General features: G+C 38.0%; 1 protein-coding gene and 1 non-coding gene across 6 annotated transcripts; both read left to right on the forward strand.

Moving 5' to 3' along the window:
• Window positions 1–3,356: 3,356 nt before the first annotated feature.
• TRNAV-CAC (transfer RNA valine (anticodon CAC)) lies at window positions 3,357–3,430 on the forward strand. The gene has a single exon. It is a non-coding gene; the product is annotated as a tRNA-Val (tRNA).
• A 136-nt stretch (window positions 3,431–3,566) lies between these two features.
• On the forward strand, window positions 3,567–20,094 carry LOC148843720 (PRA1 family protein A3-like). Of its 5 annotated transcripts, none has more exons than XM_088959937.1 (10): window positions 3,569–3,944; window positions 4,139–4,179; window positions 4,263–4,339; window positions 5,205–5,370; window positions 9,115–9,200; window positions 9,896–9,982; window positions 10,060–10,148; window positions 10,240–10,311; window positions 10,398–10,528; window positions 19,718–20,094. In XM_088959937.1, exons 5-10 carry the CDS (start codon window positions 9,157–9,159, stop codon window positions 19,757–19,759), a joined length of 465 nt encoding a protein of 154 aa, XP_088816063.1. In that variant the 5' UTR covers window positions 3,569–3,944; window positions 4,139–4,179; window positions 4,263–4,339; window positions 5,205–5,370; window positions 9,115–9,156; the 3' UTR covers window positions 19,760–20,094. The 5 variants fall into 5 exon arrangements, 4 of the variants coding, with proteins under 4 accessions (XP_088816066.1, XP_088816063.1, XP_088816065.1 ...); XM_088959936.1 differs by having other exon boundaries at window positions 3,847–3,944; window positions 5,205–5,341; XM_088959940.1 differs by lacking the exon at window positions 5,205–5,370 and having other exon boundaries at window positions 3,567–3,944.
• Window positions 20,095–24,757: the final 4,663 nt, after the last annotated feature.

Here is a 24,757-nt window from a genome sequence, read left to right on the forward strand (position 1 = left end):
ACATGTTGGGAGATTCATGAAAATCCCAAGTGGGTAGTGAAGAACCGTGAACAGGGTAAAGTACAAGGTCAAAAGAAGTCGAATACAACACATAATGCATCAATCTTAGTGATGACCACACTACTAAAGTAAAAATGAAAGATGATTAGGTGAAATTGGGCCCCTTTGCTTAATACCCTTATAAGTTGGAAAGAAATCCTTCACTACTCCATTAACCAAGATTGAGTAATGACAAATACTGATATACCCAACCATCCATGTACACTACCTCTTTCTAAACCTACAATTTCTCAACACATCTAAAAGAAATTGCCAATCCACCAAAACATGGTCTTTTCAAGATCCAAATTACAAACAAAGCCTTTTTTATAGACCTTCTCATACCCTCTACACATTCATTGGTAATCAATACTTAGTCAATTATTTATCACCCTTAAATGAAAGCCCCTTTGGATTTGGGTGATAAGAAAGGGGAGAACTATTTTAATCTTTAAAGATAACACTTTAGCCAAGATTTTGTAAATACTTGCCACCAAACTAATGGACCTAAAGTCTTTGGGTGGCTAGCATTAGGCTTCTTTGGGATTGGAGCAAAAAAAAAAAACCATTAACTTAGCAACTTACCATGTGCTTTTCTACGAATTGTTTAAAAACATCACACAAGTCATCTTTTATTTTTTCTTAACAATTTTGATAGAAAGCCATCGTAAAGCCATTTGGGCTCAAAGCATTCGTTCTATCAATTAAAAACATAATTTGTTTAATCTCTTAATTCTCAAAATTCCTTTTAAACACTTAGCTTTTTTCCTTGGCCAACCTACCCCTTCCACTACTGGTCTCTCATCCATTCTAAGAATGGATTTGAAGTGATCCACAAACTTTCTAACTATCTCATCCTAATTGGCAATCACCTCCTTTACTAATTCTAGTTTGGTAACAAAATTCTTCATTGTCATTCCATTTACTAAACCATGAAAGGATATAGTATTCCCATCACCTTCCTTAATCCACATATGCCTTGATTTCTACTTCCAACTCATTTTCTCTCTAAAAAATGCCTTTTCCCTGTCATTCAACTGATTTTTCATTTCTTTATCACCCTCATTTAGATTATTTTGAAATTCCTTTATATCCAACTTTTTAATCCGAGATAGTACTCTCATTTTTTACTCTTTAATTCTTCAAAAGTGATACATATTCCATTCTTTTATTTTACATATTAGTCTCCATAATTTCTTATGGAATTTTATGCCCTTTCATTTTTCCTTGTTTAACTCCTTGCTCCACCACTTATTTGTATATTCACAAAATTTAAGTAAGTTAACCACATATTTTTAAATCTAAAAGGTATAGGTCCATTTACAAATGGCTCCAACCCAATTTTAATGGGATATTAATGACAAGTGACCTTTAGATAAGGATCTAGAAAACAAGTTTCTTCAATAATTATCCCAAACTAAGTTGAAATAAATTTATCTAGTTTCAAACGAATGGGATTTTCTTGTAGATTGGACCAAGTGAATCTATATTGTAATAGTGGGATGTCCTTTAGCTCACAATCTTCAATAAAACCATTGAATTTCCTTATGTTAATTGTTCTTGTTTACTTGGGACTACTAGTTTCTTCAACAAATCATATAACATTAAAATCCCTTACCAAGCACTAGGGGTCATCCCATAAGTTCTGAATTGCATACAACTCTTCCCACATTGTAGTATTAGGGGTTTAAATATTGTTTGAAACCCAAACAAAACCATTCGCTACATGATTGAACTTTATAAAAATTGAGAATCTACTTATCGATTCCTCCAGTACATCATCCCTCAAAAGTGTGATGATTCCCTTGATGCTCCCCATGAAGGAGTCAAGATCCAACCTACATCCCTAGATCTCCTAAAGCTCCTAATTACCATTCATCTGGTTCTGACAATTTTATTTATTGTAATAGCACAATTTCAGGCTTTTACCTTTTTAATAAATCCTTAATCATCCTCATATTTCTAACACCCTAAGCCTTTCAATACTCATGCTAATGATTTTCATAGAGACAACTTAGAAAAGACCCCAATACTCTTGCTTCGATCCCTTATTTAGATCTCCCTCAATATCAAAGATTAACCTTCCACCTTCATTCTTTTTTTTATTCATTTCCCCCATTATTCTTAACATCATTTCCACCTCTTACTTCCTTCCTAGCTTCTTGGCTTTTTTCTCCCTCCCCTCATTTTTTGAAATTAAGCTTGCTCCTTCACTTTCTTCCTTATCAGTATTAGTGGTTTCCTTGTAAGAAACTCTTAATGGCCACCCATTTCCACTATGCCTTCTCTTTGTTTCAGATTCTCAAGTTTTATAGAAATTACATTTTAGATTCTATCCACCTCAAACAACCCCTTACTAGCATCTTCTTTAACTTCATCTATACCTTCCCTAACCAACTAACCTGTACAATTGAATTGCTAAGCTACAACCCAATTATCTATTTTTAATTGATGAATTTATAATATTAAATACGTGCCCAATTTTTTTTTTACATATTATTTGTAAATTTTCTTATATTCATCTTTTTATTTATGAAATTATTTAATATTTTTTATGTATTATTTATTTTGCTCATGTCATTACCAATTAACTGTTTTGACCTACACAATTGAACTACCAGCATATAATATATTACATGCATTCCTAATTTTTCTGCATATTATTTGTGTATATATTATTTTATTTTTAACATCATGGCTTAATCAAGTTGACCCAATTTGTTAAATCACTAACCCACAACCCATCTGTTTCTTCTTTAAATGATGAATATATGATATTTTGGATGTGTTAAATTTAGTGTACTTTTTTTTTTTTGTTTTATCCATTGAAGTAGATTGAGAAGGGCTTGTTTGTTTCATGTCCTTTCGTGATACATCCACATTCTATGCAACTACAACTGCATTTGCTGCCATTTGGAAGAACATAACTTACCAACAAAATTACACAAACATCTTTGAATATACTTAGGCCTTCGTCCTTATTTCACTCATTTGTGTACCAAGGACTCCAAAACTTTTAAGTTGATGCTAACTTTGTTCTTGTTCTTATTTTATTTTAATTTTCATGGTATAATCATAAGTTTCATTTCTTGTTTTGTTTATCATCCCTACTCTAACCATATTTTCATACATGTTTATCATGATTTGCATGTATTGATGTATGTAAAAACCTCAAATAATATCTGATATTCCGATTGGTAAGGTCTCCTTTATAGTGGAGACTTGGCATTGAATATCGCCTGCACTTGGGTCAGGGGAAGGACTACTACTGTCATGAGATAGTATTCATTTTATTATTTATAGATACTCTCAACCCGGTCTGGGTGGTGTAGTTGGTTATCACGCTAGTCTCACACACTAGAGGTCCCCGGTTCGAACCCGGGCTCAGACAACCTTTTCGTGGAATCACCACCATTCTGATTTCTGTTGCTCACTTTATTTTTTGTCTAGCCAATATCTAATTGCAAGAGGGGTACTTTCGTAATTCAAACCATCAAACAAAGGTGACGAATATCATGCAAGTGATTGTGAACAACATCAAAGTTCAAACGACTTCCGGTCCGGAAACTTCATTCCTATGTTCATGATCTTTCAGTCTCTGGAATTGAAGGGTCTTTTGCCTCTGCGAATTAAGAAAAAAATTAAATCGAAATTCGAGTCTCTGCAAATCTTCTCATAATTTCATTGGATTTCTTAACTTGGACGAACCATTTTTTAGGGTTTTACACCGAGTGTAACGGGAAGAGATGGATTGGGGAAACGTAACAACGGAAGATCTGATGGATGCGCTTCGTGAAGTGGACTGGTCGTTACCTCCTCGCCCCCCTTGCTGAGATGTTCTCCAAATTCACCTTCCCTAGATCACACGCCAAATGGAACAGCCGTCTCAAGTGCAATCTCTACTAGTACTACCTCTTTTCCTCCTCTGTTTGCCGGTTCTGTAACTCGATCAGAATTTTGATCCATGTGCTCTGGTTTTATTTCCGTGAATTACGCTGTTCTGTTGCGCATGTGATTTGGATTATTTATCGGTATTATCATTTGGTTTCTCTTTTTCTTTTTCTAATATGCAAAGTTGTTTTTTAACGTGTATTTGCAGTTATCGGACCAACTACTTCATCATGATAATTTTCATACTTGGTAAGATCAGGAAGGTTATCCAATAGCTAGCATGTCTTACTGATGTGTTGGATGCCATTTTCATTTGGTTATATCTTCAACAGGGATGGGATTCTAAGGAGGCCTCTTGCCATCGTTGCTTCTCTTTTAACACCCTAAGCGTTGCTTTCCTGAACGATAGGTATGTGATTTTACTCTTTCTTCTAGATGTGTTTTTCCAATAAAGTAATAACTAAGAATAATACCGCAACAGCTCTTCTTGCAATAGGAAATGGGTATGGTTTTTCGGTTTGCACCATGTCTCTTTGGTTTTAAGTTTCTCATAAAACAGAGTAAAGTGGATGCTTGCATGAAAATTGCAGTATTTTTTATCAAAATCCCAAATCACTTCATGACATGCTCAAAATTTCAGTTCAGGTACTTCATACTGGGAAGTTACGTATTTTTCATCTTAAGTAACTAAAGCAAATTCTCCATAAACATTCTAATATCTTCAACGATTCTTAAGCATTTCCAGTAAGCTCACTAAAAAGATATTAATTTGCATTTTGACTAGCAAGATGCCAACTAGCTGGTTGGTAAGGTCTCCTGCTGGTTGTAGCGGAGACTTGGGATCAAATCCCGCCTGCACCTGGGTTGGGGGATGGGCTACCCCCGTTAGTGTAGCCCTTCAAAAGATATAAAAAAAAGAAAATAAACTTGGCATATTTAGAAGTTACATTCTGTTTTAGTATTAACAATTGATATATTGGAAGCAAATGCAGGTCATGCATGGCATAACAAGATGCATTAAACATTTCAGTCTATTTGATGTATTTAAGTAACTATGGGTGGTGGGTGGAGCATTTACATAATGGTTGGCTTATTACATTTTTTATTATATTTGCTAGGTCAGTTCTAAGAGTAACAATTATCTTAATGGGTTGTTCCCAATCTCTAATCCTTGTTTATATGTTCTAGCATGCGTTTTTTTCACCCAAGTTATTGATGTAAATTTGCTTTTGATAGATACTCTTCTAATTTGATCTTACTATAATGGGATCCAGGGAAGCCATCATCAAGCGAGAGAAATTTAATTTGGGTGGTGGAGGGTCTTGTGCGAATAAGAGAGGAGAAAAAGCTAAAATTACAGTATTTGTATAGTTGCAGATAGTACTTGATGATCTGATCAATGAAGAGAAGGGTTTGATAAATGTCACAACATTTCCCATTGTAATGATACTGTTTTCGGTATTAAGAGCTTTTTTTTTTTAAATAAGTAATAGAAATATTTTACTAATAATTCAGCAGAAGCAATTTGTACAAACTTTCCATAAGGTGGTGCGAGATGCAGCCTCCCAATACCAAATAGCACCATATTAAAATTGAGCCTAAAAAGATGATCCCTATGCACCGCTTGCTTAGCTAAATAGTCAGCTATGCCATTAGCCGACCTCCTTTCCCACTGAATTCTTACTGTCATATTGGAGGTCAACCATTTGACTCTTTTCATAGCTTCCTTGTAGGCCCAAACAATGGTGTCTGGAATCTGGATTCCTTAGCCACCCAATTATCAGATTCAAGTTCCCTTCAATTAGCAGTGTATCAATGGCAACTCCCTAGCAAGTTGTGCCCCCTGAAGAACAGCTTGAAAATCAGCTTGAAGAGAGTCCCCCACACCAATAGTACCTGGACATAAAGCAACTATACTTCCATCTGAATTTCTTAACACACCCCCAATTCCTGTGGGTCCTGGAATCCCAAGCTGCTACCATCAAAGTTAAGCTTAATGAAACCTTCTTCAGGAGGTACCCATGCTATAGCCATTCTGAGCTCCTTGCTACAACTCCTCAATTCCTCCAAGCTGATAAAAAAACTCCCCAATTCCTCCAAGCTGATAAAAAAACTCCCCAATTCCTCCAAATTTCATCATAGGAAAATAGGGAAAAAATATCCAGAGTTTTAGCTCAATGGATATTTAAAGTGCAGCTCCAAATAGACTCCTCGCTCCTCTCCTTATCGTTGAAAATTCTAGCATTTCTCTCCTCCCACATTGTCCACACCAGGGCAACCGTAGAACATCTCCACAAGATCTTGCCCCTTCTCTTAGGCCATCTGAAGGTTGTAGGGTTGAACTAACACTAGACGAGGGGAAAAAGAAACAAAGCATCATATTAAGAGCTTATTTTACATAGACACTGCAAAATGGGCAGGTTCTATTTTGTGATAGTAAAGAAAAAAAGGTTTATTAGACAAAGTAGAATAATATAATACTGAAGTTACACAAAATCCCATATCATAACCCTACCAAACATACCACCACTACACTATCATATCAAAAGATTATGAAAATGCAACCACAGTCCCAAGCTTGTCATCCCACTGACCACCCAAACCCAATTAAAAACCATCACCAATTCTCAGACCCAAAACAAATCAGTCCTTGTCATCTCAAATACCCAAAACTTTTCTTCACATAATCAAAACCTCATTCTGCAGACCTTCTCTACAAGATCGGTAGAAAAACCACACTGTTACAACTTCAAACATTCCTTTTATATCTCAATATCATCTGCATTCACATATTACCACTTTCTCATGATACGTCTGATCTGGCTGCTAAAAGTGTACTGAAGATGCTGATTTAGGATCATTGAGCCTCTCCTTCTCTTCTAATACCAAATACCTTTTTAGTCTGTTTCCGACCTCCTAAAAGGATATCCCTAAACTTTTGTTAAGATCCACATGCTTGTCTACCTTAAACTTTTGTTTAATTAATACATCAACATCATTATTCCTTCTCCATCCTTATCATATTTTTACCAACACTTAAACATTCCCTGATTGATTTGTCAAAATTGTCAAAAGCTGGTCCAGTTCTAAGCTTTCAATTTCTGAAGACCACCTTCTACTGATTCAGCCTTATGCACCTGCCGTCTTTGTGATTAATGGCAATGAATGTGTGGCAACAACTTGCCCCTGATTACAGCCAACTCCAACCTCAGATATATTTTCCAAAGTCAAAGACCATTGTTGTTTGGAAGAAACACTAATAATGACTCAAAGTATTCTCTGTTCTTATTCTTAGTAGCTTCTTTTTTTATTTTTTATTTATTTTTATCAAATGAGAACTCTCCTTCAAAATCTTCATGTTTAAACTTTCTTAAACATCTTACAAAGTCCAGCCCCATAAAGATCACTTCTAAGACAAGAGAAAGCTCTTGTATATGCGCCAACCTTTGAGGCTTTAACATTTATTTATTTTTGGAGGACCAAAGAAAATTCATTAAAATAAAAAGAGAATACAGAGAGAAAGGTGACAAGAAACCACCCGAGAGAAAAGGCAAATACACCCAAAGACATTGACATACCAAAAATATTCAAAACAAAGAAAAAAGACTCCATGATGGCCACCTGCACCCTCCTCCTAATCGAATGGCCCTGAAGCAATTGATCATCAATGTATTTCCTCAAGCAGCTGTCCTTTTACGGACCAAGTCCATCACCAATTTACAGATTGAGACATCATAACAAACCTTTATATTTGATGCTCTACCTTCATCACTGACTCTTAAAGCATTGTCCAAGATCCCATTCACATTTTACTTGCCGGTCTTACATGACACAAAGATTGAGACTAACCTTCATGGCATTGAGCACCCATTGTCCAGTCTAGTTCCTTTGTCCTCAATATCTTTCCAGGCAAGCACAACATGGCCATCTGCCTCTTTTTTCTCATTGTGATCTCTGCCTGGGTACACTTTACCTGAGGTCATGGCCTTGTTGTAACAATCATTTACCAATCCTTCCTGCCCTCCCTTTTTATCCACATCATCCACCAACTAAACCACAAAGTTCTTACTATTGGACAGAACTTGCTCCTGGTGCAAGTCTTCAACACTTACTGCTATCACAATCATGAGGAGATGCATCGTCTTCCCTCTACACCTGCTCAGTGGAGTCTTGAACATCCTTTTTGTTTGTGCTCTCCCGTTCTGCAGGCCTAGACTTTTATCAAAATCCTCAAAATGTCTCAAAGGAAAAGATGAAGTTTGGGGGTACCACGTTATTACCCACATCCACTTGTCCCATTGATTAAAATTATTCATATGCTCTTTAAAACATATCCTTGTCCATTTGGACCTTCACGGTGGTTCTATAATAGTCCATGCCATCTGGCACCATATGTCACCCTCATATTGGATTGACCCAGCCAATCATGCAGTGACTTAAATCTGTGGTCCCATCTCTACCACCTCTCCAAACAGAATTTCTGGTTTTTAGTATTAACACCATCTCCTTTTGACTTTTGAAAATACATTTTTTTTTAATTCCCCTTCCATCCAAAGCTCTAGCTAAAGTTTCTTTTCAAAATTAATTCTTTGTATAACATTAAACCTTTGGCTTACCATTTTATCAACTTCATAGGCAACCGAGTTATCCGTCTGTGTTGGACGGTTTAATTTGCAGTGTAATTTTGTGGTTGAAACTTTTCCATGGCATGCCCTTGCTGTATCCTGTAACATAGCTAACTTCACATCCATATCCATGGTTGAACCAGGGCCTCAAATGGTTAAGGTCGTATATGGAAAATGTAACAGTTAATATTTTTGGTTATTTTATGCTTTTATCTATTTGAACAAAAAACTAAATAGGTTTGATAAGAAAACTTAATCTGCTTTCTGGGAAAGTTTTATTTGATCAGTCTGTTTTTGGGATAAGTCAGCGACAAAATGAAAAAAAAACCTTGAGAATTCTTTGCAGGAAGCAATAAAAAAGCAAAAAGAATACCATTAAGGATTTAATAAAAAAGAATATCGTTAATGAATACTAATAAAAAAAGAAAGTACTAAACTATCAAAGAAATCTTAAAATACTGGTAATTGTAATGTATAGCTAGAAAACACTTGAATAGAGAAGCATGTAGGACAAATATAATTTTTTTATCAATAACAGAGTTTTCTTGCTTAAAAACAGGATTCATGTGGTCATGAACAAGCAGTACAGCCAGTGCATAATATGCTTTTATATACAGTTCAAAGCAGCATGCCTCAACTCTTGAAGTTAAGATCCCAAACTACCTTGCCCATTATGCTTTTATATACAATAATTCCTCCATTAGGACCATACCCCTAAACAGCTGGCTTCTGGGGACTCGCTTGCCTAGCAAGAACATCAGCTAGGCTGTTGGTGAACCTCTTTACTTAGTTGAACTGTTGAAGTTAACTGTCTATTCTCTTTTCTATAGTTGGATCTGTCTCAAGTTTCTGTTGTATTTCCATGGTCCTTTGCAGTCACATTTGGTGTGTGGAAGAGAAAAGGAAGAAAAAAATTGATTCAGAAAGGGAAGCACAAGTTTGTGATAAGGAATCATTGGGTATCAGTGTTGTCAAAGTTTTGACTAATCAATGTTCAGTGAGTTGAGAGTTGTATCTCATTGATTGGTTGGGTTGACCATGAGGTTATTTTAAAGTTCATTTGTTTGCATTTGTATCCTATATATACAATAGCACTGCGTATGTAAATCAATTGCTTTAAGTAACCATGATTTCATGTGGTTGGGTTAATAAAGTATATAAATAGAATAAAGGCATAACAAAGCTAGGAAAAGGAACATTTTTAATCTATTTCTCTCGTTGTATATTGCGTTTGTTTACCTAATTTCAGTAGCTGTGATGATTCATCATCCTTATAGAACTCAAATTTTAATTTTTTTGTTCATATATTGTATTATTGTTGTTGACAACTGGTTTTACAGCTTTGCAGTTACTTTTAATGAGAAGGTAACAAGAACTGTGAGACAGTTCTCCCCACATTTAGCTGCAAAGACGAGACCACCTATAGTGTAAGTGAGGTTGTGTTCTTATTTGTGTCCTCAGGGTAGTTGAGTTATTGCTTATCTCAAAGTCTATTTATTCCCAGGCCTGTTATTCGGGGGCACCCATCACATAGAAAAGCAATTCATATACGTGGAAAGCCTCGCTGGATGTTTATATTGATATTTTCAGCAGGTATTTGGACTTTAAGTCGGTTCATATGTATAAAATTAGACATGAAATAATATTGTTGATATCGCTTAATCGGCTATTTTTCCTTTTCCAGTTAGTTGCATTCTGTGGATCACTTCTTGTGGTCTCCTTACAGTTCTATGGGCATTTTCCATTGGCCTTCTTGGTATATGATCAACATATTTTATACTTATTTTTTAAAGTCTTTTTTGGCAAATGTATTTTTACTGGCTAATCTTGCCCCTTTTGCAGCAACCATCCTTCACGCAAGCTTTAGAGCACCTAATCTAAAAGCACGCCTGAACACATTCCGTGAAGAATTCTGGCAGTGTGGCGCAATTATAGTGAACTGTATTTGTGTGCATTATGTGGAGTTCATAAAAGTGAGTAAACTTTACACTGCATCTTTGTGTTTGGGAGTCTTAAACCAGCGGTTGTAGTATATATCTATAGATGTGAGAATCTTTCTGATTTTATTCTAATGACTGGTTTGATGATTGTACATGGAACTCCTTCCTTTTTTCTCTGGAACACTTATCTCATTAACTGGAAGAAAAATATACATACATACATGCACACACTTGATTTTCTGATGTCCAATTGTTAATGCACCATGCCTTTTTCTGTATTTTCTGATAAACTATCTATTAAAGATCTCTGAGGATTGGACTATTGTCCTGCTTAAATTCTAAATTGATAGCTATATAGGTTTTTAATAAGTTAAAAATTTGGAATTTGATCAAAATGAAATTAGAAGATACAATGATTTCTTGATGCTGTTGAGGTGTGTGGTAAAGTTCATAAATGCATACTGAACAAAACCCTAATTTTGTTATAAAATTGAAACTTGGAAGCTCACAGGGTTTGGGTCATTGGGTGTTAATTTTCTTGATTGTTAGCTGACCTTCAAAATTTTGTTGATCAGAGAAATAGGTGAGATAGTACAATACATTACTTCTAGTGGAGTACTCCATCACTGAAGCCCGAGTTCCCCCATTCCCCCATTCCCCAACATTTGTGCTACGACCATGCCTTTATCTGCATCCGTTGGTCTCATTTTGGATGTGATGTATTTCTTTCCATGGAATAAAGCTCTCAATGTTTTTGATGAACAAGGGTGCCGTGACCTGTCTGACATTTTAGTTTTTAGAGGAGATTCTCTGTGTGGCACCTTGCCGATGTCATGTAACATAGGGAACAAGATAAATGCTTGAAGATTATTAACACGTTTTTCTTTTCTATAAGCTTCTAAATAAGAAAAAAGACGACAAAAGTAAGAACTCTTTCATGCCTTCATTATCCTTCTACAAAAGAGAGTCAATAAGGTATTTACTGTTCTACTGACCAAATTGAGTGAGATGTTCAAATTGTTGGAAGGAAAATTTACTTCTTTGATGTGTTGTCTGAATTCCAAAGGTGCTCTTCAACTCTACTTATCCACCTTATCACCACCTGAGTGTCTTCTGCTACTTCTAGTCAAGTAGGATGCAAGGTAGAGACTTGATGCAGCCATATTATGCTGGTTTAAGTATTAGCATGTAAAAGTGTGGCTTTAATTTATGCTAGTGGAAGTGCAGCACGTGTATAGACCAATGTTTTAAAACGCGGAGGTGTGACGCGAGGCGTTCCACTACCTAGAGGTGTGAGGTGTAGTTCAGAATGCAAGAGGCGTAAGCCTCCCAAACACAAGAGGAGGGGGGTTAGGAGGAGGATGAAGAGTAAGGGGCAGGGGCAAACCACTTTCTTTCCCCTTATCTTTTCTTCCCTCTCCTTTCCTTTTCTTTTCTTTCCTTTTCTCTTTTTTTCTTCTCTTTTTTTTTCTTTCCTTTTCTCTTTTTTTCTTCTCTTTCTTTTTTTTTTTCCCTTTCCTTCCCTTTCTTTTCCTTTCCTTTCTTTTCCTTTTTTCTTTTTTTTTCTCTCTTTTTATATAAGATGTGCATGAGGCACATGAGGCAACTGCTATGAAAAAAGCGCATGCCTCTTGCACCTGAGGCGTACGCCTCAGAGGTGTCAGCGCCTCTGGCATACACCTCCCATGCCTTTTAAAACACTGGTATAGACAACCATGTAGTGGGGATACCGACTCTTCTTGAAGCTTGTGAGATAAACTTGAATGTGTTTCCTTGAGCTTAGGTTCTTAAATAGCATGCCTTGTGGAGGTCTGTATGTGGCTTTTGCTACCTTTGACCGCTCATTATATCATTAGTTTTTTAATAAACTTTCCACCACCACTGCTGTCTTTCATCACCAGAATTCTGCCAGTGTTGCATGGGCTCTCCTATATTAATGAAGTGTCCATGTTGGACACACATTGGACTCCAACACTCCTATTACTTGTCTGATATAAATGAATAATTAATATGCACGATGAATGCCTTTTTTTTTCTAGAAACCATTAAATAACAAAGCTAAAGTTTGACCTTTGTTGAAGGTATATAATGTTTGAATTTGAAAAATATGGACTATGCTAATAGTATAGATGTGTCGGGTGCTATGACATGCTTTTATTTCTGATTCTTGTGTCAGTATCCATGCAACGATGTGCAGAATTTTATTAACAGAGATAATATTTCTCTAGGTTCAAATTGCCCTTTAAAAAACCAAAAAAAAAAGAAACTTTTTCTATAGGTTTATAATGTTAAGCATTAAATATAAATAGTTTATACTGTGCAACAACTAATGTTAGAACACCTATGGGAGAGATCAAACTTTACAATTGTGGTGGGTCTTCACCAAGGCTAGGCACTTAGCCCTTATTTATTTGCACTAATCATAGATGTATTGACCAAATATATTCAGGAGGAGGTCCCTTGGTGCATGTTGCTTGCTGATGATATTGTATTAATTGATGAAACTAATGAAGGGTTAAATGCAAAATTAAGCTTATGGACAAATGCCTTATAAATAGGAGGTTTTAAAAGACTAAAACAGAAGGTCTTTCAAAAAGACTTAAACAGAATATATGGTATGTAAATTCAATAATATATGGTATGTAAATCAGGGTACACTTAGGATTGGTTAACAAGAGATAACTCAATGCGACCTTTCCTGGTACCTTGGTTCAATTATTCATAACCGGGGAGAGATTGAGAATGATGTTGCCCATAGAATTAGAGAAGGATGGACAAAATTGAGTGGTGCATCTAGAGTTTTATGTGTTAGGTGAATACCACTTAGATCAAAAGAAAAATTCTATAAAAATGTTGTAAGGCCAGCCATGCTATTATAGAGTAGAGTGTTGGTCAGTCATGTAGCAACATGTCCAATTACTAAGTGTGGTAAATGTTAGAATGCTAGAGTGTGTTCGGCTGATAGGGTCTCCTATTAGCCCATTCTTATGTTAATTTTATCTTGTAACTGGGTCTTTGCTAATGGGCCTAATCCTGTTTATGTTTTAAGTATTCTGGTTGTCCCATTACTAATCAGGGGTATACCAGTAATTTTATTGTACTTTGTACTTCACTTATATTTAAATAAAGGCCTGGTCGACTGCTAACACAGTTCGACATTCTTTGCATCTAAGAAGTTCATCCTCTTCTTTACTACTTCGAGTTCTGCTTCTTAATTTACATGGTATCAGAGCATTAGCTCCTTTCTGGTTTCAACCGGTGCACTATCTTCTCTTGCTGCCTTCCTTCATCTTCTCCTTTCTTTCTGGGTTGCTGCAGTGAAGACCTAGGAGTGTAAGGGAACTCAGCAAGTTCGAACCTAGGGTTTCTCTTGGTTGTAGGACTCAAGGGAAGTAAGACCCAGAAGTAGATGTCCTACTGGTTTCTTTAGCAAGTAGTAGCTATTTGGCTACTAAGAGAGGTCTGACAGACCTAGTTGAGGATTGATTCCAGCAGTCCTAGCACTAGCCGAAAGGGGGAGGGCTTCCTCTACAGTTACAACTTTGGTGCTCCAGCCAGATTTGTGCAGAACAGTGGTAAAGGCATAGCCTCCTCTACAGTTGCAGCTTCGGTGCATCAGGAAGACCTTTACAGAACTGTGGCGACTTCAGTTACAGATCATTTCCAGGTCGGTTATCAGCCCTTCTTCTGGTATCAACACTACTTCTGCTCTATGAACTGGTTCAATTACAGACCTTCATTTGCTACTGTACCCGAACTGGTTTAGTCTTAAGTGAAACCTATCCGGTGTGCTACCAGCACTGTGAACCCTGTGACCACTTCGGCCAACCCTAACCAGAACCACCTATAACACTGTGAACAAACTCTTTACTGAAGTTAGGATGTCATCACTTTCTGGTGATGTTTCTTCTAGAGATAATAGATCTGTTACAAGGTCCTCAAACCTGGAGAACCCTAATCAGCATAGCTTGCAGATTACAAGTGTGCTATTGGATGAGTATAACTTTAGAGAATGGTCAGTATCAGCAAGACTGTTCATTACATCTCGTGACCTGACAGGCTATTTGGATGGAGACAAAAAGGAACCAGAAATCAGCAGCCCTGAATACACTGTGTGGCGCAAGGAAAATGCCACAGTCATGTCTTGGTTGCTGGCCTCCATGACTCCTCGGGTGGCCAGAATTGTTCATCACTTCCCTACAGCCGCAAAAATATGGGAGAAAGTATCTAAGACATATGGCCAAAAGAAGAACAATGCCAGAATCTACAGGCTAAACCAAGACATTGCAGCCCTAAGGCAAGGAGACATGTCTGTGGAAACATACTTTGCAGCACTGGAAGGCCTCTGGGAAGAGCTTGACCATCACTTGATATTGGATTGGAAAATGCAAAGGATAAGGAGAGGCATGACAAGCAGATTGAGGAGGGCAGAGCCTTCAACTTCCTGGCAGGCTTAGACCCTATATATGAAGGTGTAAGGTCACAGATTCTAGGGAGAGACGAATTACCTGAAATTCATCATGTTTACTATCTGGTGAGGAATGAAGAAGTAAGGAGAAAGGAGATGCAAGTTGATTCCCAGACACAAGCAACAGAACTATCTGGAGAACATTCAGTTTTAGTCTCCACTAAGGGAAACAGATTTTCAAACAAGAAGACCCTCAAGTGTACCCATTGTGGTGGTGAGAAACACACAAAGGAGAAATGTTGGGTATTGTACCCTCATCTGAAGCCAACTGCTCTGAGAAAGGACAAAAGGCAACATAAGGGCCATACGACAAGTGGGAATCTTGCCACCAACAGTAGTAGTGACATCTCACAGAGTACTCAGCCAGTGTCTTCCTCCACCACAAAGCAGGTTGTTGATTCTGCCGGACCAAGTACTTTGGGCTTTACAGCTAGTGAGGTAGAGGTTCTCAGCCGGGCATTAGCCCGTTTGAAGAACAATCCTTTAGCTTCCACCTCTCTTGTCAAATCAAGTACAACCTCTGCATTTAGTGCAACTAGTTCCATTAATTCTAGCTCTTGGGTGATTGACTCAGGGGCCACTGACCATATGACACACATGTCCTCATTATTCTCCTCATATCATTTGTTGTCTGGCCAGGATAAGATGAGAGTAGCTGATGGGTCACTCTCCACCATCTCGGGAAAGGGAGTGGTTGACCTAAGCAATGATCTCTCTCTTAAATCAGTCTTACATGTTCCTAGTCTTACATCAAATCTATTGTCTGTTTCAAAGCTTCCAAGAAACTTGAGCTGCAGTATAACTTTTTTTCCCTCTCACTGTGTCTTCTAGGACAGATTGACGAGGAGAACGATTGGGAGTGGTCGTGAGTATGAGGGCCTCTAGTATTTTGATGCGGATGTCAGCTTAGCACTACAAGCTTCTGCTACTACTAGTCCAGAAAGTGTGGAGTCAAGAGCTAGGCTGCACTTGTGGCATGCTAGGCTAGGTCACTTGTCATTTTCTTCTTTAGCTATGTTGTTTCCCGATTTATGTAAGGGAATTCCGAGTCAAAATTTAGTTTGTGATGTGTGTCAAATGTCAAAACAATGCAGATCAATGTATCCAATTTCTAGTAATGAAATACAAGCCTCTTTTGATTTGGTCCATTCTGATGTTTGGGGTCCTTCACCCATTGTTTCCATTGATGGCTTCCGTTATTTTATCAGTTTTATTGACCATTATTCTTGGTGCACTTGGATTTATCTATTAAAAGGATGTGAAGAAGTTCCACAGATAACTATGATATTTTGCAAGATGATTGAAACACAATTCGGGAAGAAGATTAAACAATTCCGTTTAGACAATTTAGCCGAATACTTTGAAAGATCCCTGAACTCATTCATGGAAGACGAAGGCATGTTTCATCAGTCATCATGTGCTTACACCCCTCAGCAAAATGGAGTTACTGAGTGCAAGAACAGGCACCTAATGGAAACAGCTCGAGCTTTACTTTTCCAACACAATGTGCCCAAGCAATATTGGTCTCAAGCTGTCCTTCATGCATCATACCTGATAAATCGGATGCCATCTAAGGTACTGGGTATGAAGACCCCCTTCTCTGTGTTATGTCTCACTCTTCCAGATTTTCCTCTTCCTCCACGGGTTTTTGGATGTACATGCTTCATACATGTGAAGGATCCAAAGAAAACCAAGCTGGATCCTAAGGCTACAAAGGGAATATTTTTTGGGTACTCTCCTACACAAAAGGGGTATAAGTGTTATGATCCTGTCTCCAAGAAAAAATGTCACTAGAGATGTAGTTTTTTTTTGAGTCTCAACCATATTTCCAGCCTTCCGAGAATCCTCTTCAGGGGGAGACTAGTGGAATGGAAGAAGATTCTCAGTCTCCCTTCTTTTTTGTTCCCCCTTCATCACCTTCCACTCCCCCTTCATCACCTAGCTGTAACATTCCGGGTCAACCTAGTGAGACTCCAGCTTCAGTTGATGCTTCTGATGACTCCAACAGGCAAGAGAAAGAGATACTCACATACAGTAGAAGGAAGAAGGGCCCTCGACCTCATGATTGCAACTAGTTAGACTCAGATCAATCTGTCTCTGCAATCCAAGGTATTTATGACTCTCTCAATTCAGATTTGGATCTTCCTATTGCTTTCCGTAAGCTTGTTCGTTCTTGTACCACTCAACATTCCATAGCTGATTATGTCTCTTACTCACATTTATCACCTGCCTATCATTCCTTTGTGTCTGCTCTTTCCTCTGTATGTGTCCCTTCCAGATATTTAGAGGCGGTATCTGATCCAAGATGGAAAGAAGCCATGAATGAAGAAATGAAAGCCCTAATGAAAGCAAGAACATGGGAATTAGTGGACCTACCAGAAGGGAAAGGCACTGCTGGGTGCAAGTGGGTATTCACAGTAAAGCACAGGGAAGACGGGTCAATTGAAAGATACAAGGCCAGACCTGTGGCAAAGGGATTTACACAAAAGGAAGGAATTGACTACAAGGAAACCTTTGCCCCGGTAGCAAAACTCAACACAATCAGGGTTTTACTGTCATTAGCTACAAAATTCTCTTGGGAACTCCATCAGCTGGATGTGAAGAATGCTTTCCTAAATGGTGATCTACATGAAGAGGTATTCATGGAACCCCCACTTGGATATAATGTTGGAAAGAATATGTGTAAATTAAGGAAAGCTTTGTATGGCTTGAAGCAATCTCCCCGGGCATGGTTTGAGAGACCTTGTACAACCATGAAAAAAGTGGGGTACACTTAGAGCAGTGCGGATCATACATTGTTTACAAGGAGGCAAGATGGAAAACTTACAGCTCTCATTGTTTATGTGGATGATATGGTGATTACTGGAAATGATGTGAAAGAGATGAAGAGGCTGGAGGAGTTCTTAACTTTAGAATTTGAGATCAAGGACCTGGGAAATCTGAGATATTTTCTCGGGATTGAAGTTGCTAGATCAAGAGAAGGAATCTACATATGTCAACAAAAATATGTGCTAGATCTCCTAGAAGAAACAAGCATGATGGGGTGCAGGCCAGCAGACACACCAATAGAACCGAACCATGGATTACAAGAATCAATGGGTGAGGAATATTGTGATAAGGAAAGGTATCAAAAATTGGTAGGAAAACTGATATACTTATCCCTCACTAGGCCAGACATTGCCTATGCAGTGCATGTTGTTAGTCAATTCATGCACTCACCAAAGATTCCTCATATGAGAGCAGTGGAAAGAATTCTCAGATACTTGAAAACTTGCCCAGGGAAAGGAATTCTATTCAAAAAGAACAGTAGATTTGAAATTGAAGCCTACACTGATGCTGATTGGGCTGGGTCTGTTGGAGACAGAAAATCAACCTCAGGTTACTGTACATTCTTGGGAGGAAACCTAGTTACATGGCGCAGTAAGAAGTAGAATGTTGTGGCTAGATCAAGTGCAGAAGCTGAATACCGAGCTATGGCACATGGGGTGGCTGAACTATTATGGCTCAGAACTCTCCTTAATGAGCTTGGTATCAAGACTGAAGGTCCTCTCAAGTTGTATTGTGATAATAAAACAGCTATCAACATTGCCAACAATCCCGTGCAACATGACAGGACAAAACATATTGAAATTGATCGACACTTTGTCAGAGAGAATTGTTTCAGGGGAACTCTGTGTGTCTTATACTCCATCAGAAAGGCAGATTACAGATGTATTAACAAAAGGGCTGGCAACTACAAAGTTCAAGGACATATTTGGCAAGCTGAACATGATTGATATCCATGTTTAGCTTGAGGGGGAGTGTTAGAATGCTAGAGTGTGTTCGGCTGATAGGGTCTCCTATTAGCCTATTCTTATGCTAATTTTATCTTGTAACTGGGCCTTTGCTAATGGGCCTAATCCTGTTTATGTTTTAAGTATTCTGGTTATCCCATTACTAATCAGGGGTATACCAATAATTTTTTTATACTTTGTACTTCACTTATATTTAAATAAAGGCCTGGTCGACTGCTAACACAGTTCAACATTCTCTGCATTTAAGAAGTTCATCCTCTTCTTTACTACTTCGAGTTCTGCTTCTTAGTTTACAGTAAAAATGCACATGCTGAGATAGATGAGTGGAAAAACTAGAAAGGATGGGATCAGAAATGAAGTTATTCATAGGAAATTAGGAATTTAGGAGTAAACCCCAATAGGTGATAAAATGAAATTTAATTTAAATGATTTGGTTACGTGCATAGCAAGTGATTTGTTGCAAGTTGAAGGGGCTAGAAGGGATAGGGGTAGAGACTAAAACGGACTTGGATAGTAGTAAAAAAAATGATTTAAGTACCAATAGCTTAACAATGGATATGGCTTTAAGCAGAACGGAATGATGAAACAGGATTCGTGTAGCCGACCCCATGTAGTTGGGATAAGATTTGGACGACGAATATATTTTATTTATTGATGTGTCTGTGAGTCTTTGTTTATCTTCTTGCAGAGTTCCAGACACGTCTGCTTCTGATTTTCATGTTCACGTCCATGCAGCATTAGTTTCTGCATGTCGACTGTTTTTTCCCCTGCGATCAGAATGGGCAGTGTCTGTTGGAATTGCCCCTTATCAGTTTCTATATGTTGCTCTTTAAATGTACACAACTCCACTTAAGTAATTATATTTCATTTTGGTGTCACGAATGCTTAGATTTCAATGAAATATGACACCTGATTACAGTTAGTGCAAGTTGTAGTCTGATTGATTGTCTACTCCTGCAGAGGAATCCTGCAATTGGTTGTAAGCTGGCTGACGAGTTGTGATCTGAAGTTGAGCTCAGGCCTTAACCGGTTATCGCTGCTGAGGACGCACTGTTCTTTATAAAATGCTGTTATTAGCAGTCCCCCCTCCCCAAGTAGCTGCATATCTGTATAGATCGCTGAATGTAAATCTTTTGCAGATCTAATATCTCCCATTTTATGGAGAAACAATTGAGAATTTATGAGCTGAAATTCTTCAGGAGTTCTTGAGCCTTCTAGGAATGCTTTTCAATTTAGGAAAGCTACCACCTATTCTTGGATGATTTTATCTGGTTGTAGCACCATTATTTATGAATGCACTTGAATTTAGATAGCGTGGGCATGTGATTTATTTTCTATATCCAATTCCCCCTTGTGATGGTTTAGACTTTCTCCAGGATGCAACACTAATTAAATCACGCCATTTTACTTTTTTTATTTTTTTTGGTTTCTGATAATCTATTTCCCCGTGTGTGTGTGTAAATCTTTTGCAGATCTAATTTAACACCTAATATCTCCCGTTTCATGAAAACAATTGAGAGGTGTGTGGTTTTGTCAACAGGTCGGGTCTATCCAACATGGCAACATGACTTTTTTTTTTTTTTTCTTATATTTTATGTATAAAAGGGTAAATTTTATAGACAGTATATAAGAGTAAGACCATTTTGGGTTATTTTGAGAAAATGTAAGATGCTTTTAGTTAAACACTTAGTTCTCTTTTAGGTCAAACATTAGCAGCTAAGGCTGCGTTTGGTTTGAAGGAAAAAGTAGGGAAAGGAAGGGAAGTTTTGTAAAGGTTTCCCTACCCTTCCCTTCCTTTCCTTTCCCTACCTTTTCCTTCAAACCAAACATAACACATAGCATAAAGGTCAGGTTAGGTCGGTATCCATTCCAGTTCACCCCTCCCAAAACAAACATCACACATCTAGAACCAGCATTGGGTAAATCAGTTGTTAGAGCATTTTTAAGCATAGTATCAGATTGGAGTTTTCTCGGGGTCATGGTCATTGGTCAAATAAAAAACAAAACTCTTATTACACAAAATTTGCGAATCATACTTTGAACCGTGCTTCCAATTGTGGATAACAAAGTCACATAGCCCGTGTTCTAAACAAGAAAACAAATCTACTTCAAGTGAGAGAAAGTGAACTTGGGACTCCCTTGATTCCTTGTGGTGGTCGTAATTCTCATGGTTTTTGGACCGCCGTTAGACCTGGATGGTCGGACCGTTTGGCCCGAGAACTGTTCAAGCAATCGGTTCTGTTTTATTCCAAACCTAGTCTTTGGCCAAAAAATGTTGAATAAGTTAATGATCCATTGGTTTGGGTGGTTGAAGCATCGACTCGTCGACCCATTCAATAGTTTTTGGTTATTATTTACCTATTATTATTTTAATTTTTTGTTAGAACGGACCATCCATTCGAATTGGACAGTCAAACTGTCGATTCGGAAATCGGTGGCCAAAACAATTCCATTTCCGGGTCATTTTTTAAAACCATGGTAGTTCTTTATGGAAGCCAGTTCATCATATGGTCAGTTATACCATGGTTTTCGAACCATCATTGATCCAAAGGGTTGGACCGTTCAGCCCTGGAACCTTCCAGGCAATCGGTTTTGTTTTACCCCAAACCCGGTCCCTAGCAAAAAATTGTTGAATAAGTCAATGACCCATTGACCCGTGTAGTTGAATCGTCGACCCATTGACATGTTCAACGGTTTTTGGCCGTTTCTTATTTTTAATTATTTATTATTTATTTTTTTGTTAGAACAAGCCATCCCTTCGACTTGGGCGGTCGAATCGTCGACTTAGAAACCGGTGGCCAAAATGGTTCCGTTTCTGGGTGGTTTTTTAAAACCATCCAGTTCGTCATGTGGTCGGTGGTTATACCATGGTTTTCGAACCTCTGTTGACCTGGAAGGTCGGACCTCTCAGCCCGGGAATCGTCAAGGAAATCAGTTCCGTTTTACTCCAAACCTGGTCCCTGTCCAAAAACCGTTGAATAAGTCAATGACCTGTTGACTTGGGTGGTCGAACCATCGACCTGTCAAACCGTTCAACAGTTTTTGGCCATTTCTTATTTTTAATTATATATTTTTTTATTTTTTTGTTAGAACGGGCCATCCATTCAAACTGGACGGTCAAACCATCAATCCAAAAACCGGTGGCCAAAACGATTCAATTTTTGGGTCATTTTTTAAAACCATGGGTTATACTCTTATTGTGTCCTAAGAATAAAATTCACATAAACTAAAAACAACCTACAGAAAAAATAAATAGAAGGGAGGTCTCATCATCTCCAAGCAACGACGTGTATGTTAGTTAGGACTTAGGAATACCATTAAGATATGCAATCCTTACATCATTCCGATTCCAATTTCAAAGGTTTTCTATTTTGATTCCGATTCTGATTTCAGATGCAAAGCAAACAGATCCTTAATTTTTTGCTTGTTTGGAGTTCACGAAAAACTAATAGTCTGTTTGATTTGGTTTAGACAAGAATGAAATGAGAATTAGAATCAGCAGAAGTGTTTGTTTTGTATGGATTAGAGAAAGAGAGCCTTCTCCCGCAGCCCACACACTCACAAACACACAATCCTCACTATAAGATTTAAAATCAAATTGCAGTAACAATAATACAACACCTGTTGTTACAGATTTACAGGTTTAACCGACCCGACCTCACAAGGGCTAGTTTAAGCCACACATAACATGTCACACATGACATGACCTACACATGTTCCTCACCCACACAGTTTTGGGTCACCGATCCACAGGAAGTTATTAAACAAGCCTACACCATTCGAATAGGGCAGAATTTTAGGATGTTACTAATTAGTTCGACTCACTTTTGGAAGTTCGACTCACTTTTGGAACCACCGACCTCTAGGAAACACTCAATCAATCATCTGCCGATCTCTAAGAGTGATTTTCTTTTCAGTTTCTGTTTAAAAAATGACAGATAACAGGACCCACCAACAGCTCTCGGGGCAAGGTCGAATTTGTTTTACCCACTCAGTCCGGGTATGTGATTGGTAAGAACTTTGATCAGATAAGAGTACTTATGCAGAGCGTCGTCCTCTGATACCATGATTTCGATCAGGAGTGAAGTAGAGAGAGAGGAATTGAACTTTGCTTCTAGAGAGAAAATGCAAGAGAAAGGAGAACAAAATCCAGTGGCTGTAGCTGGCAGAACTGAGTGGGTTTCTGAGAATTTCATTCAACAGTCAACACCAATTGTAATGATTCATTTAGATTACAATTGGAGTGCTGATCAATTTCAATCTGTAAGATTACACTGCTGAAACTCACGAAGGTTCTTCCGTTGTTGAAGTTAGTTGTAACTTCTGAGTCACCAAATTTGATGAATGTCTCTGATAAATCCACTTGTCTAAATTCAAACATCAAACTTGTATTTGCAAATCTATGTGATCCCATCAATGGAGAAAAATGAAACACAAAATATTTGTGCAGGTGATATGACAACAAAACAAAATGATATCAACACCCACAACCACCACCACAGCCACCACAGCCACCACCTCCACCGCCATCGCCACCGCCTCCACTATCGGTGCCACCACCACCTATACTGGTGGAAGCAACATCAGCAGTAGCTGCTAGAGTTGCACCAGCGCCCACCATGAAGACCATGCCACCGTCTTTGATGCTACCGCTTCCAGTAACCCCACTACGTTCGGTACGAGGGTAAGAATGCTGCCCAAGTTTACTCTCTCTCTTCTTAGCTCTGTTACAGATATAACAGAACAAGATGAACGATCCAATTACCAAGACAATACAACCGTAGGCGATTAACCCGATAAAAGCCACCCAACTCGCCATTACTTTAATCTCAGTCGCATGCAACTACACAGATTAAAACCAAATTTCTCACCGCTGGTTGGTATCTTCTTCTTTGATAAGATATAACATTTTGTCTCTATGTCAACTCTGCGAAACATCAAGGATATTTCTTTATTCAGTTTATTATTGACTTTTTTGAATTCCTTTTGTTTGTTGTCTGGATTCTTAGAATTTTTGGAGAGAGCAACGAGGAACAAGGATGGCAGTCTTCACTTTGAAATCAGTTAAGTCTTTGATTGGTGTGGAATGGTAATGAGACTCGGCAACAAGCGAAAAACGACTTAAAGCAACTGTGACAATACGGTTTCGAGGAGTTTGGATCGATCTCCATTGGATCAATCTGGGACGGGGTTAATGAACCTCTGTTCTACGATTCCGGCGTTCCGTGGAGGCGTGGACAGGCTATTGGTGGGTCTCAATTCTGAAATTCTGAGTACACATGGAATATATAAGACTTGGGCTTATTTAAATATCTACGAAAAAGTTGCAGAACTCAGCCCAAATGGCCCTCCTATTGTGTCGCGGGTTGCCAGGCCCCACTACTCGTTCTCTCTCTAAACAGATTTCACCAACGCTGCTGTTTTGAGGAAAGATTAATAAGATTTATTATCATGTAATTATCTTGCTTGTTGTATTATGTAACAATGCTGCGTTTGGATACACTGTGATGAGAATGAAGTAGATGAAGCAGGATAAAAGGTTGTTCATGAACCCACAACCACAAAGCCTGAACCAAAATGAATTCTCGGGTGGAGCCCCAAAATTCATAATGGACGGTCCAGATTTCATCGAACTTGGACTGGCCGTTATTTGACCCAAAAATCTCAGTAGGTAGTTAGAGCATCATGTTTGATTGCACCGAGGTCAACCAAACGTTAGCAATTTTATACCCTGATTTATATCAATTCCAAACAAGCGAGAAGAGGACAAAAACCAACGGTTTATATTTGCATTTGCATTGGAAACAAACAGTGCCTTAGTTATAATGGATGCAAAAACGAATTCCAATAAAGCATATGGTTTTTTTTTTTTTATCAAAAGCCCACTTAAATACAATTTTACTTCTGTCATTTTGTCAATGCATTAATGCAATGTTGCCAGATACAAGCAAAAATGAATCAGAGCACAAGTTTATTTACGCTCCATTTTCATCCTTTCCA

Source organism: Nelumbo lutea, chromosome 8 (assembly GCF_056320005.1).
Source record: "Nelumbo lutea isolate HS-2025 chromosome 8, American lotus-T2T, whole genome shotgun sequence".
Taxonomy (NCBI): Eukaryota; Viridiplantae; Streptophyta; class Magnoliopsida; order Proteales; family Nelumbonaceae; genus Nelumbo; species Nelumbo lutea.

Bases quoted from the DNA above. Each gene is read 5' to 3' on its own strand.
- LOC148843720 (XM_088959936.1), top strand. The intron at 9,201-9,895 runs GTTAAGATCCCA...CTGGTTTTACAG, and splicing joins AGCATGCCTCAACTCTTGAA to CTTTGCAGTTACTTTTAATG. The intron at 10,529-19,717 runs GTGAGTAAACTT...CTACTCCTGCAG, and splicing joins ATTATGTGGAGTTCATAAAA to AGGAATCCTGCAATTGGTTG.